Source organism: Megalobrama amblycephala, linkage group LG14, assembly GCF_018812025.1.
Source record: "Megalobrama amblycephala isolate DHTTF-2021 linkage group LG14, ASM1881202v1, whole genome shotgun sequence".
In the NCBI taxonomy this organism is placed as follows: Eukaryota; Metazoa; Chordata; class Actinopteri; order Cypriniformes; family Xenocyprididae; genus Megalobrama; species Megalobrama amblycephala.
Genome location: NC_063057.1, coordinates 35,049,280 through 35,063,955, shown reverse-complemented (window position 1 = coordinate 35,063,955; position 14,676 = coordinate 35,049,280). Strand labels below are relative to the sequence as shown.

The 14,676-nt window shown below is 39.7% G+C and overlaps 1 protein-coding gene across 1 annotated transcript in view; it reads left to right on the top strand.

Annotated features, from left to right (window-relative positions):
* Positions 1-1,686: 1,686 nt before the first annotated feature.
* Positions 1,687-14,676, top strand: part of LOC125244446 (E3 ubiquitin/ISG15 ligase TRIM25-like) — a 30,026-nt gene continuing 17,036 nt past the window's right edge. Inside the window, exon 1 of the mRNA XM_048154528.1 lies at positions 1,687-2,367. Coding sequence (XP_048010485.1) covers positions 1,798-2,367 — 570 coding nt within the window. The 5' untranslated portion in view covers positions 1,687-1,797. The remainder of the gene's footprint in view (positions 2,368-14,676) is intronic.

Genomic DNA, 14,676 nt, shown 5'->3' with positions numbered 1-14,676 from the left:
TATCCCCGAGGCAAGCTAGAGATACTTGAGTGGACGCCAATGATGCTTCCAAAAGATCAAATCAATCAGTCATCATTTTGTTCATATTCTGTATTGCCAGAAGAATACTAGTAGATTCAGCATCAGTCTCACCACTCGACCCCGAGGATGCCGCGGCCTGTTCTGCCATCTCCGAAGGCGACTGAGCAGGGGATTCATTCAATGCTTTATCCAGCTTTCAGCTTTGGGCTTAGTCATTATACTGCTCTTCAACAAAGAAAATTATTAAGTAAAATAAACCAAGAAATGAAAACAATGACCGATTAACTTAAAATATAGAGAGGAGCTCTAGAGTCCAGTGGCGGTGTGCTTTACACCACTGCATCCAATGCTTTGCATTGCACTTGGTGATGTAAGGCTTGGATGCAGCTGCTCGGTCATGGAAACCCATTCCATGAAGCTCTCTACAATGTTCTTGAGCTAATCTGAAGTCCACATGAAGTTTGGAGGTCTGTAGCTATTGACTCTGCAGAAAGTTGGTGACTTCTGTGCACTGTGAGCCTCAGCATGCGCTGACCCTGCTCTGTGATTTTACGTGCCCTACCACTTCATGGCTGAGTTGCTGTTGTTCCCAGATTCTTCTACTTTGTTATACCACTAACAGTTGACTGTGGAATATTTAGTAGTGAGGAAATTTCACAAATGGACTTTATTGCACAAGTGGCAACTTATCACAGTACCACACTTTAATTCACTGAGCTCCTGAGAGCAACCTGTTCTTTCACAAATGTTTGTAGAAGCAGTCTGCATGCCTAGGTGCTTGATTTTATACACCTGTGGCCATGTAAGTGAATGGAACACCTGAATTCAATGATTTGGAGGTTCCCCCTTAATAATTAGAAATGGCTAAATCTAATATTTGAAATTCTTGCACTGCTATGCTGCACTTCATTATGCAGTGCTCTGTATGTTGTTGTTAGGATGACAAAAAGGTTTCAAAGTTACATTTTAGTCTGGTTACTGCTCTGCCTCAGCAGTCTACATCACTTGTCAATGTCAAAATGATTGAGATGACCAATCATATCAAAGTAGGCGGTGTTTACTGTTCTCAGAAGATGAACACAAAGCATCAGTTTATGTTGAAAGAGTGAGGTAAGAAAACATTTAATACATGTTTTGCTATAGAAATGTTAAATGACTGACAGTAATTTTTAACTGAGTGTGATGAGACTTTTACGTTTTCGACACATTAGGCTACTTAACGTTTGCATATTTTAATGCAAATATTATTTGCAAATGGTTCAAAAATGATTATTTCCTTCACTGTTCTCTTTATTTATGCTTTACAATAAAATTGGTCCCCCCCCTAATGTTCATGACATGGTTACAACCTTGGCTGAAAGTGCAACAACATTCATGGTGGGTTGAGTAGGATTGAGTACAAACGTGGTGTTGCTGAGAATGGTTTAAAAAGTGTTTTCTTTGTGTGTGGAAGTAATTATTTTCAGCCATCAGAGTGTGTGTGTGTGTGTGTGTGTGTGTGTGTGTGTGTGTGTGTGTGTGTATTTTTATTGTTATTTTTTTCTCACAATTTTGGGGCTATTGGATCACAAAGACTGTCCATGAACACCATTGCACTGAAGTGTTCACGCCTTGACACTGACCCAAAGAAATGGACTCTGCTTTACAGACACACCTGTTTTACACACGTCACTCAAACACTGAACCAGGAAACAAGAATCACCTGACTTCAGAGTAAGAGAAACTGAAGTGTAGTTGAGCTGTTGTGTGTTTGTGTCTCTGTATTCATGCAGTAAAATGGCAGAAGCCAGAATTTCTCAGGATGAGTTCCTGTGTTCATTGTGTCTGTATCTCCTGAAGGATCCAGTGACTACTTCCTGTGGACACAGTTACTGTAAGATTTGTATTACAGAATACTGGGATCAGATGAGAGTCTACAGCTGCCCTCAGTGCAGACAGATCTTCAGTCCAAGACCTGCTTTAGCTAAAAACACCATGCTGGCTGAAGTGGTGGAGAAACTGAAGAAGAGAAAACGTTCTGCTGACTGTTGCGCTGGAGCTGGAGATGTGCAGTGTGACGTCTGTACTGGAAGAAAACGCAAAGCTGTCAAGTTCTGTCTGGTGTGTCTGGAGTCTTACTGTCAGAATCAACAACATCTTCAACAACATGAGAGTTTGTTTAAAAGAAAGAGACAGAATCTGACTGAAGCCACTGGAGGACTGCAGGAGATGATCTGCCAGAAACACGAAAAGAGCCTTGAGATTTTCTGCCGCACTGATCAGAAGTTTATATGTGTGCTGTGTACGATGGATGAACATAAAAACCACGACACTGTATCAGCTGCAGCACAGAGGACAGAGAAACAGGTATGAACTTAAAGAGGTCACATTATGCTCATTTACACGTTCATAATTTTGTTGGTAACACTTTAGAATACTGATCCTTCATTAATGAATAACTACACAGGAACAAATCAGTAACGCATTATTAACACTCTAGTAACTACTAACAAGAAACACTGATTCATTAATTAATGAATAATAGTGCTCAGCTGAAGGTAGTAGTTCATTATTAGGTAAGTACATCATCCATCATCTGTAAGTCCATCATTGAAAATGGACTTACAGACACACCTGTTTTACAGATGTCACTCAAACACAGAACCAGGAAACAAGAATCACCTGACTTCAGAGTATGAGAAACTTAAGTGTAGTTGAGCTGTTGTGTGTACATGACAATATAAATGCTATTTCTGTGCCTGCTGTTTACGATCACAGACATAATGGACTAACGTGTCTATATGAACTTTTTTATGTGTTTTTGACAACCTTATGTGTATTTGACAGTTTAAGCACAATAAATCATGAAAGAGAAGTTAGTTTAATACTCATGAGACGTCTGACAGCCAGCTTTCTGTGCGTGTGCTTTAGAGGTGTGCGCTCAAAAAAATATAAATTAGAAGTTTAAACTGATATAACTTTAAAACGCATGCAGATAATAAACTTTCATGATGAAGAAGAACTGCACTGTCCCTGAGTGAAATCACGATAGAGATGATAATCAAAACCAAGCAGATATCTTTATTTGGCAGAGTATCCAATTCAGGACCTGTTAAATGAAAGAAGTGCTATTCTGGATAGAGAGCAGGGGGCAGCAGCATATTTGCTTTTAAAGACATGCACAAAAACAGCATAATTTTCAGTAACACTTTATAATAATGTTCAGTTATAAGTCCCTTATAAATAATTAGTTAATGATGAACTAATCATTTACAAAACATGATTATATGTTCATAAATTATTAATAAGTGATATGTTAACATGTTATGAATGTTTTATTAATTCAGTTATAGGTCATTTATAAATTATTAGATAATGTTGAACAAATCATTTACAAAACATGAATATACATTCATAAATAATTAGTAAGTGATATACTAACATTTTATGAATGTTTTATTAATTCAGTTATAGGTCATTTATAAATTATTAGATAATGTTGAACAAATCATTTACAAAACATGAATATACATTCATAAATAATTAGTAAGTGATATACTAACATTTTATGAATGTTTTATTAATTTGGTCATAAGTCACTAATAATTTATTAGTTAATGATCAGTGATTAGTAAATGAGTATTAGTAAATTAGTAAATAATCATTTCAAAAACACAAACATGCAGGTATGCTAAAGTACTATTTTTAAGAAGAGTAATTTATTTGTATTGAAGTGGATAAACATTTATAAATGCCTTACAGTCAGGTGATTCCAGTGGATTATATTAAATTCTTTCACTCATCAACACAGATTTGTGTTCTGTGTGTGGGATCTACTGATAAAGTGAACCTCTGAACCGGTTTTACCTTCCACTGAAGCTCACATCAGGTGCACAGAGTTGAACACTCCATGTGTGTCAGAGAAGACAGCTGTCTATACCCTCACCAGTCAGCACTTACACAGCAGTACACACTACAAAGTGTTCAACACCTGTTATAGATGATGTTTAAACGCATGATTATATAATTTACAAAGCTTTCTGCATTCCCCATTCTAGTGTAAACTATTCATCACTTATAAATGTGTTACATATTATTTGCAGATCTTCCTGTTACATGATCCATCACTTTACAGAAGCCTAAACTTTACATTGTTTTTAAAAAAAATAATAATAATTAACAATCTTCCACCATTTAACCAGCACTTAACACTCTGAGGTCTAAAAACGCGCCGGCGCGTTTTGCAGGTTTTTTTTCACATTGCAGCAAAACAGACTTAAAATACTCCGTCATTTTTTGTCATAGAAACATAAGTAATACATCAATTGAAACTATAGAATATCTCCTTTTATTTGTATACACTCAGAGTAAAAACAAAATGTTGTGCTTTTTGTAAAATAAAGAAAACTAACATGATGCGTGATCTCTCATCTCCCTCTGAACGAAGTCCAATCTGATAGTTCTCAGAAAATGAAGTGTAACTTAGTGAATACTAATCACAAAAAATTCATACTTATGTCTAACAAAACGTTGAAATGTCAGGTTTTAAATCGTGCAAGTCAAATCGAAAACAAACATTCTGCGTTTATGTAATCTGTATGAAAAGAGAGCCATGTCAGAAGTCCGTGATTCAGCTCATTACCCACTAATGCGGCCACACCCACGGAGCCAGCGCTATTCACAGGCAAATTCAGAGACAACACATGCATTCATCATCTCAATCGTGTATTTATTGCCTTGAAAATTGTTTATCTGGATGAAAAAGCCATGGTTAGCGATCTCTGGAAGACATTCAGTAAATTCCTGTTTGTTTTCTTCTATTGATAAGTTTTAAGTGAGTTTTTGTTTCTTTAGCGCCCTCCGGCTGTAGTATGAATTGGTAAACACCATTCATGGAATATCGTCTTCTTCTTAGGTGAATTTGTGGACTAAAATGCACAGAGCGCCCTCCGGCTGCAGTATGAATTGCAAACACCAGCGCTCATAGAGATAACAATGAATATTAAATAAAAAATAACTCCTCTGTATAGAAAATTGACATAAACATATGAGAATCCTATATTTCTCCAAATGTGCATGCTTTTAAACTAAAAGCCTATATTCAGACTCTTTGCATCACAGAAATACATTATATTTTAAAGTATAATATAAAACCATTATTTATATTGTAATAAAATTTTTCTGTATGTTTCATATACCATGATGAGCTTGAGACATCACAGAAGTTTTTTTTCACAGCCTACCTGACTGAAATGCCTCATTAATATGCAAGTCTTTTCAGGTCATTACTATTCAATTCTTTTGTCTTCACAGGTGAGAATGAGCCATTATTCATGATGATTCACGCCTCCTCGCATACCGTGTTTCTTGGCAAAAAGTGTCTTACAAAAACTAAATCAGTATATTGTTATAAATGAAAGAGTAGTCAGCATAATTTTTACATAATTTTGAAGCAAAAACTCTAGTCTACAACCTTCAATACCCAAAAGTCTTGTGAACACAGATTTAATATACTTTTATTGGCCTTATATCAGTGACTTAAGTTTTTTGTTTTTTTCAGTAACCACGCATAAACGTTATTCCTTCAAAAACACAAACATGTACACACATGTTCCTCACATATTATGGTAGCCTAGTTTGTGCTGAATACAGTGTAATGACACTTGTGTCATTAATATGTTTATGAACAACTGAAAAAAGCACAAATGTCAGGGCATGTCAAAACTTCTCCAGGCCCCAAATCAGCCTCAGACTCCAGAGGGTTAATCATTAAATTTTTATTTTGTTTTTCATGGAACAGCTCCTCACCATAACATGAAAACACACCATAAACTGATAATAAACGTAGTCCATTATTTTGTGCATTTTATTTCAAGTCTTCAGAAGTCATACAATGCCATCGTGTGAGGAAAAGATTCTTATAATGTGTAATGGTTATATTACGTTAATAATCGTACCAATCCGCTGTTTAATAACTTTCAAAATTGCCACTTCAAATAATACTACACAGGCTTGCAGCAGTGACGTCAAACCTCGCTCCTTATTGGCTGTCACCGGCTGTCACATTTGATTTGCGACTACCATGGAGTGTTTTTTTTTTTATTTTTATTATTATTATTTTACCTTACATAGAATGCAAGAACTCGTAGAGGTAACAGCATAGTATAAACACAAATACAATAATAGTAAGGGGATCCACAATAAAATTAAGGGAAAAAAAAAATAAAAAAATTTAAGCACCAGAAATTTGGACATGGCCGATGATAATTTCAGAGTACAACAGTTCTTCAGTAATTTCAGTGAGGAGTAAAATAGTTTGAATTCACTCATAAAATGTTCAAAGCATGGGTGAGAATTTCTCCACTTACAACAATGACTATGGTATTTAGCCAGTAGGAAAACAATATTCACAATGTCTGATGTTGAATTATTTAAACCCTCAACGTAAAACTGAATATGATTAATACTAAATACAGGGATGTTTGACATTTTTAAGGTTAGCCAGTCTCTAACATTGCTCCAGAACCGGCTTGAAATGGAACAGGTAAAAAATAAATGTTCTAGAGAATGTTCAGGAGTGACATTAGAGTAAGTCAATGTATTTTGAATTAGTTGGATCAAGGCTAAAGGAATAGCTTTACAAATTCTTTGATACTCTCTATGAGTACAGATTATATTATATCGTTCCACAAAACTGTTATGAGTCAGTAAAACACCTTTACAATCCATCAAGTCAGTCACAAAGACAATTCCTATGTCAAACCAATCAACTTTGAATAGTGATTTTCTGTTTACAATTATTGCTCTATAATTCCACAGGACCGAACTGTGTGGAGTAAAATTGTGAGTGAATATCATTTTCCAAAACAATAGTATTTGACTATGAAATTTAGACAACGCAAGTGGAATCTTATTAATGTCAAAATCACATCTTAACAAAAAATCTAAACCGCAAAGCTTTCCAAAAATCGCCCTAGGTATGTGAAACCACATAGAGTTGGTGTCATGATCACCAGTGAGAGTGCCCTTTCAGCCACTAGAGGGCACTCCATCCTGGACTCTCATTTCCACCTGTTACATGGACTACATATCCCATACACACTCACCGGACTCATTATCATTGTCATTGCACCCAGCTGTATTATATCACATCATTAGTGTCTGTCTATTTATACTGAGTTGTTTCTGTCTTTGGTTGTGGTTTGTTGTTTTCATGTTACGTGTACTTCTGATTCCCTGGTTTTCTTGTTTGGTTTTCTTTGTGTTATTTTTTGTTCCTGTTTGTTTGGACTGTCTACATGGATTTCGACCCTTGCCTGGTTTTGGATTACGTTTCTGGATTTCCCCAATAAATGCTTATGCTGCGATTGGATCTACCATCTTTGTCTTTGTGTGTACCGTGACAGAACGAACCACCATGCAGAGGTCCAGCAGCAGGAGACTCCGGTCATCAGTGGAGGCTGAGGAGGCTCAGGCCCTTTTGGCAACTCTTCGCCAGAGGAGAATGGGAGTGCAGGCATTCGTCCAGAAGTTCTGGTCACGGGCGGAGGGGTATAGTCTCTCTGATGCGGTCCTCAAGGACACAATTAATAACTGTCTTAATGATCCTCTGCCGCAGTGGGAGATGGAGCTGGTGGGGAAGTTAAATTTTTGTAATTTCGCCAGTTACCTGTATCTGCATAGGGATGGGCAGATTCAGAGACCTCCAACACCCGCTCCAGCCCGTGAACTCGCTCCAGTCCGTGAGCCCGTTCCAGCCCGTGACTCCGCTCCAGAGGCCACAGAGGAGGTGGGCACTAAGTCTCCGCTTCCCACATCTAAGAAGAGGAAGAGGAGGAGGAAGGCTTCCATCCCTCAAGACCCGGAGGCCTCCCCAGAGTCCGCTCCAGCCAGTGAGTCCGCTCCAGCTAATGAGTCCGCTTCAGCCAGTGAGTCCGCTCCAGTCAGTGAGTCCGCTCCAGCCAGTGAGTCCATTCCAGAGCCCGCTCCAGTCAGTGAGTCTGCTCCAGCCAGTGAGTCCACTCCAGAGCCCGCTCCAGCCAGTGAGTCCACTCCAGAGCCCGCTCCACCCAGTGAGTCCACTCCAGAGCCCGCTCCAGCCAGTGAGTCCACTCCAGAGCCCGCTCCAGCCAGTGAGTCCACTCCAGCCAGTGAGTCCGCTCCAGCCCCGCATGCTCTCCCTGTCAGTCCTGTGATGGCCAAGAGGGCTGTCTTTACTTTTTATGTTTTGGCGGTCTTGCATGCCTGGAGGAGGCACTCAGGTGTTTTTGACCCTGGACCAGTCTGCCAGCCCAAGCCCGCTGCCGTCCCGGAGCAGCCCGAGCCCGCTGCCGTCCCGGAGCAGCCCCAGCCTGGGTCCGCTGCCGTCCCGGAGCAGCCCCAGCCTGGGCCCGCTGCCGTCCCAGAGCAGTCCCAGCCTGGGCCCACTGCCGTCACCGAGCTATCTGCTCTCCCTGATACGGCCACGGAGGCCGTCACCGAGCTTTCCGCTCTCCCTGATACGGCCACGGAGGCCGTCACCGAGCTTTCCGCTCTCCCTGATACGGCCACGGAGGCCGTCACAGAGCTGCCCGCTCTCCCTGATACGGCCACGGAGGCCATCACCGAGCTGCCCGCTCTCCCTGAGATGGCCACGGAGCACCCTTGGCCAGCCTTGACGCCGCCGCCCAGGTCGTCTGCCCTGCCGCCGCCATCCAAGCCTTCTGCCCTGCCGCCTCTACCCAGGCTACCTGAACCGTTAAGACCCGCCTGGTCTGTTCCTCCAGCACCGCCCTGGCACTCAGCCAGGAATCCAGACCTGCCAGTGCCCGCCTGGTTAGTTCCTCCAGCGCCACCCTGGCATTCAGCCAGGACTCCAGAACCGCTGGAACCAGCCTGGTCAGTCCCTCCAGGGCCACCCTGGCACTCAGCGAGGACTCCAGAACCGCTGGAACCAGCCTGGTCAGTCCCTCCAGCGCCACCCTGGCACTCAGCCAGGACTCCAGAACCGCTGGAACCAGCCTGGTTAGTTCCTCCAGCACCGCCCTGGCTATTTGTTGGGCACCCTGGATCTGGCCCGCCATCCCTCCCCCTGATCCTCCTCCTGTCCACCTCCCTCCTGAGTTGTGTTTTTGTTTTTGTTTTGTCTGGTGGAGCGTCTGGTAGCCGCCCCTTTGAGGGGGGGTAATGTCATGATCACCAGTGAGAGTGCCCTTTCAGCCACTAGAGGGCACTCCATCCCGGACTCTCATTTCCACCTGTTACATGGACTACATATCCCATACACACTCACCGGACTCATTATCATTGTCATTGCACCCAGCTGTATTATATCACATCATTAGTGTCTGTCTATTTATACTGAGTTGTTTCTGTCTTTGGTTGTGGTTTGTTGTTTTCATGTTACGTGTACTTCTGATTCCCTGGTTTTCTTGTTTGGTCTTCTTTGTGTTATTTTTTGTTCCTGTTTGTTTGGACTGTCTACATGGATTTTGACCCTTGCCTGGTTTTGGATTACGTTTCTGGATTTCCCCAATAAATGCTTATGCTGCGATTGGATCTACCATCTTTGTCTTTGTGTGTACCGTGACAGTTGGAGCAAGCAAATACAAATTGAAATAAGACTGAGTTGGCCTTTCTAATATTACAGTTCGAAATAAACAAGGACTGACATGGGTATATTAACTTCGACACACCTTCAGCTTTAGATAAGATAACTCTTCCAGAGATCTCTGATCAGCCAGTAACTTAGCGATTTTTTTTTTTTTTTTTTTTTTTTTTTTTTTTTTTCATATCAGCGACACGTTTTTCAAAGTTAACCTCCTCAGTCTTACGAACATCCTTAGATATTGTTAAACCCAAATATTTAACCTCATTCTGAACATTTATTGAGGCAATAGATTTTTCAGGGCAAGAGTGAATAGGCAACAAAACACATTTTTTAATATTGAGAGACAAACCAGAGGCATCAGAAAAAGTTTTAATTAATTTTAGAGCAATATCAACCATAGCTTTATCTTTTAAAAAGATAGCAGTATCGTCTGCAAATTGGCTAATTTTAAATTCCTTTCCAAAAATCTTAATGCCTTGCAAATTAAAATTATTGAAAAGTGAGCATCTGAGTAGTTAGAATAAATAATTCAGGAGATATGGGACATCTTTGACGAATTCCTCTAGACATTTTAAAGCTAGGAGTAATTTCAGATCCCAAAGATACTTAGATATGTCTGAACTAGATATGTCTGAATATAACATTTTGATTATATTGCAAAATTTATCACCAAAACCCATACTTTTAATTGTTTCAATAATAAAATCATGCTCTAACGAATCGAAAGCCTTATAAAAATCAAGGAATAATAATAGACTTTCATTATCTATTACATGACTGTAGTCCAACATATCAAGAATCAACCTAGTATGAAAATGTATATTCCTTCCCTTTATAAAGGCAGATTGACATTCACTAATAATCTTTGGCAAGCCACTATCAAGGCGATTGGCATATACTACAGCTAATTTGTAATCCGTACCTAAAAGGGTTATCGGTCTCCAATTTTCAATAGAAAGTAGATCTTTGTCGGTCTTTGGGATCAATGTAATGAGACCACGCTTCATTGTGGGAGAGAGATTTTGATTTAAAATACATTCACTAAAGGCTTCAAATAACAGTTGACGGATGTCCTTCCCAAAAAAAAAAAACATAGAAATCAACCGTTAAGCCATCTAAGCCAGGTGATTTGCCCTTAGCCATTTGATTAATAGCTTTATCCAACTCCTCAATTATTAAATCATCCTCCATAGTGTTTTTAAAGTCATCCTTAATTAAGTCAATCCAACACTGAATTGCTTGAAAAAAGGATTTGCAACTCACCCCAGAATATTTGGAACAATATAAGTTATTATAAAAATCTCTAACTTCCTTGTTGATTAAACCTAAATCTTCAGTAGCCATACCATTGATGCTTAATTTAGAAATTTTCTTTTTCGTTTGCCTTTGTTTCTCAAGATTAAAAAAGTAGGAAGAATTTTTTTTACCCTCCTCTATCCATCGAGCCCTTGACCGAATAAAAGCACCACAAGCTTTATCTAGGAATAACGTATCTAGTTGAATTTTAAAATTTTCTAATTGGGCTTTCTCCTCCCTAGACAACACGGCTTTAGAGGATAACCTATTAATATTAGTAACAATTTCATTTTGTTTGACCCGCTTTTGCTGAGCAGAGTGTTTTCCCCTTTTAATTGCTACATCCTTAACTTTAGATTCTTCTCCACTTAATAAATGGGAGTGGTTTAAATTTAAAGACATCACCTCATCAAGGAGATTTTTAACTTCTTTACAGAACTCTTTACTAGCTAAAAGATTACTATTGAATTTCCAAACTGTATTTTGAGGTCGCTTTTTCTTAATTATAGTAAGGATTAAAGTCACTGAGCAATGATCAGTCAGGGGAGCTGACGAGATTTCACATTTAGAGATATTATCAATCCAGTTAAATTGAATAAGCCAGTAGTCTAACCTGGAGCACTGACCATTATTAGATGCATTGAACCATGTGTATTTTCTAATTCCAGGATTCTTAAATCTCCAACAATCAATCAAATTTATATTAGAAACCATATTATTGAAAATGTCATCAAAGGTGTGATGGCGCCCTCTGGAGGGAAGATTAAATTAAAGACCAAATTAAAATCACCCCCTATAATAACTTCATCAGTTAAAAACATCATCTTCCATTGGTTAATCTTAACACATAGGTCAGCATAAAATAATTTGTTAAGGGCTCGACAATTATAACACCGTTGTCACGATCACAGTCTGTTCCTGTTCACTCCGGACTCCATTTCCCATAATCCTCCCTGTCAGTCACATGCACTCACTCCACCAATCACCTGTTGCCACATACAGCCATGCATACTCCACACTAATCACCACACCCAGCTGATACTCATTACCAGGACTATAAAGGACTCACACACACACCACTTCACGGCGAAGTCTTTATTACCATTGTGTCATTTCTGAGCGTTTCTATCCTGTCTGCCAGCTTGTTATCGGTCCTGCCTGTTTCTTGTTTTTGACCCGTTGCTGCCTGTCCTGATCTTTGCCTGTCCCTTGACTACGACTCTGCCTGTTCCTCACTGTTCCTGTTTGTTCCTGTTTTGACCCTGCCTGTACGACCACTCTCACTTGTAAATAAATGCTGCACTTGGATCTCCCGCCTGAGTCTCCATTCGTTACAGAAGACTTCGCCCCCTTCTGTAACGAATGGAGACTCAGGCGGGAGATCCAAGTGCAGCATTTATTTACAAGTGAGAGTGGTCGTACAGGCAGGGTCAAAACAGGAACAAACAGGAACAGTGAGGAACAGGCAGAGTCGTAGTCAAGGGACAGGCAAAGATCAGGACAGGCAGCAACGGGTCAAAAACAAGAAACAGGCAGGACCGATAACAAGCTGGCAGACAGGATAGAAACGCTCAGAAATGACACAATGGTAATCAAGACTTCGCCGTGAAGTGGTGTGTGTGTGAGTCCTTTATAGTCCTGGTAATGAGTATCAGCTGGGTGTGGTGATTAGTGTGGAGTGTGCATGGCTGTATGTGGCAACAGGTGATTGGTGGAGTGAGTGCATGTGACTGACAGGGAGGATTATGGGAAATGGAGTCCGGAGTGAACAGGAACAGACTGTGATCGTGACAACCGTCAATCTCCACAATCACCATTAACCAATGACAATTAGTGTCACTTGTATAGTCAATAATTAAGCCTTGGAACCTATGAAACAAAATCATAACCCCAGCTGAATGAGATGTACCATGGCTGAAATAGGCAGAGTCCCCCCACTGAAGTTTCCAAAAACGTGTGTCCTCACATTCAGAATGAGTTTCTTGCAAAAAAAAAAACAGTTCACCTTCTGCTCCTTACAATAAAGAAAAATTGCCTTACGTTTGACGTTATTTTTCAGTCCCCTTACATTTAACGATAACAAGGATAGCATAAAAAAAAAAGAAAGTGTCAATATATGCACAGATAAATGGAAAATTAACAAAAAGTATGTGCAGGAATGAGAAATCTTACTAGCCACACAAAAAAACCATGGTAATTTGTAATAGCCCTATAACAGGTAAAAACATACCTTAGAACAGTACCATTAATGCAAACAAAAAAGTCAGTCTGGGTCCACCTTCTTGTTATCGATCAGCGCATAGCCTTCCTTCAGGTACGCACGCTTCCCCCTCCGATGGGCCTCCTGAACCAAGGGCCACAGTTTAGCACGGGCTAGTTTGTCTTCCTTGAAGCTGATGTGAAGATCTTTACAGACTCTAGCATCCTTGGATTTTCTCCAAACTTTATCCCGCAATGTGCGCATTCCAAACTGAATGATGACAACTCTAGAGACGTTGTTTGAAGTAGCAGCACTCTCTCTCTTACCAAGCCTGTGCACAGTATCCATGGTGTCACGCAGCCTCTCCACCGACATAGGGACAATCTGGGTCAGAATCCCGATGACCGTCTCCCAAACATTCTCGTCATCCTTTTCAGGCAAACCGATCAACCACCTTCTCTTATATCGAGCGTGTTCTTCACACGCACTTTTCAGAATTGCATTCTCTTTTTTAAGATGCATTACTTGGGATTGCAGTTCTGATATGTCTTTCTTATTCTTGTCGATGGCTAAAGAATTGGCCCCAATCAGCTTTTCAAAGCGTATAAAACGCTGAGTTTGGTCATCCATTTTTTGCGTTAGCTCGTGTAAAGCCTGGAGAATCGCGTTTGCCGTGTCTTCTTTGGCATGATCGTTCTGAACTATGTCATCTTTAGCAAGGTTGTCTTGTGTCTTACTTCTTTTAGATTTTTTTTTATTTTTTATCGGCGTGTGGTCCCAGTTAACCTTGTTTTCTTTGGACATGGCCCCATCATCGTTATCGTTAGCTTTAGCCTGGTCCACAATCTCCACAATCATGTCTTCGTCACACGCTTCATGAAGAGCACTCAAGTTGTAAACATGGTCTGACATCACTATTAGTAGATAAAATATGGCTATTATAAACAAACTGGATTAATTACTTGCCTAATTTTAAGTTAAGATTCAGAGCCAGCTAAGAACACAACCTCTCACTCTGCCATCTTAGGACCTCCTCCCACTATAAAGTGTTTGCTACATGCCGAATTTGAGTTGCTGTGTTGTGTCAGCGTGACGCTTTGGAGGATGGACATGCAGATCAGGGGAATGTTTACAGCGATTAAACACTTAAATTTCATTCACACAAAATTATGTTTTGCTGTTTTTTGTAATGTTTTAAATAAATAATTGTGACTAATGTACATTTATCTGCCTGTTACGCTACGTATATTGTCAAAATGGTTATGCTTAAGGTTATAGGGTGGAGTAGGGAGCTTAAAATTATTCTTTTTATACAATAGTATATCAACTAAGATTACAGTCACTGTGTATATATATTGTGTTTTTATTTTTGTGAAGTGGCTAAAAAGTGGTCATGTTTAGGTATAAGGGGTGAGTTAGGGGCTCAAAGATATCTATATAATAGTAAAATATATTTGCATAAAAATATTATAATTTTTGTATAAAAATATATAATTTAAATATCAGGATTCGTATAGATTTGTATATCCTGTAACTGAAAGGTATACTTTGCATATGGCAAATAAATGGTAAATTTACAATTTGCAGTTTG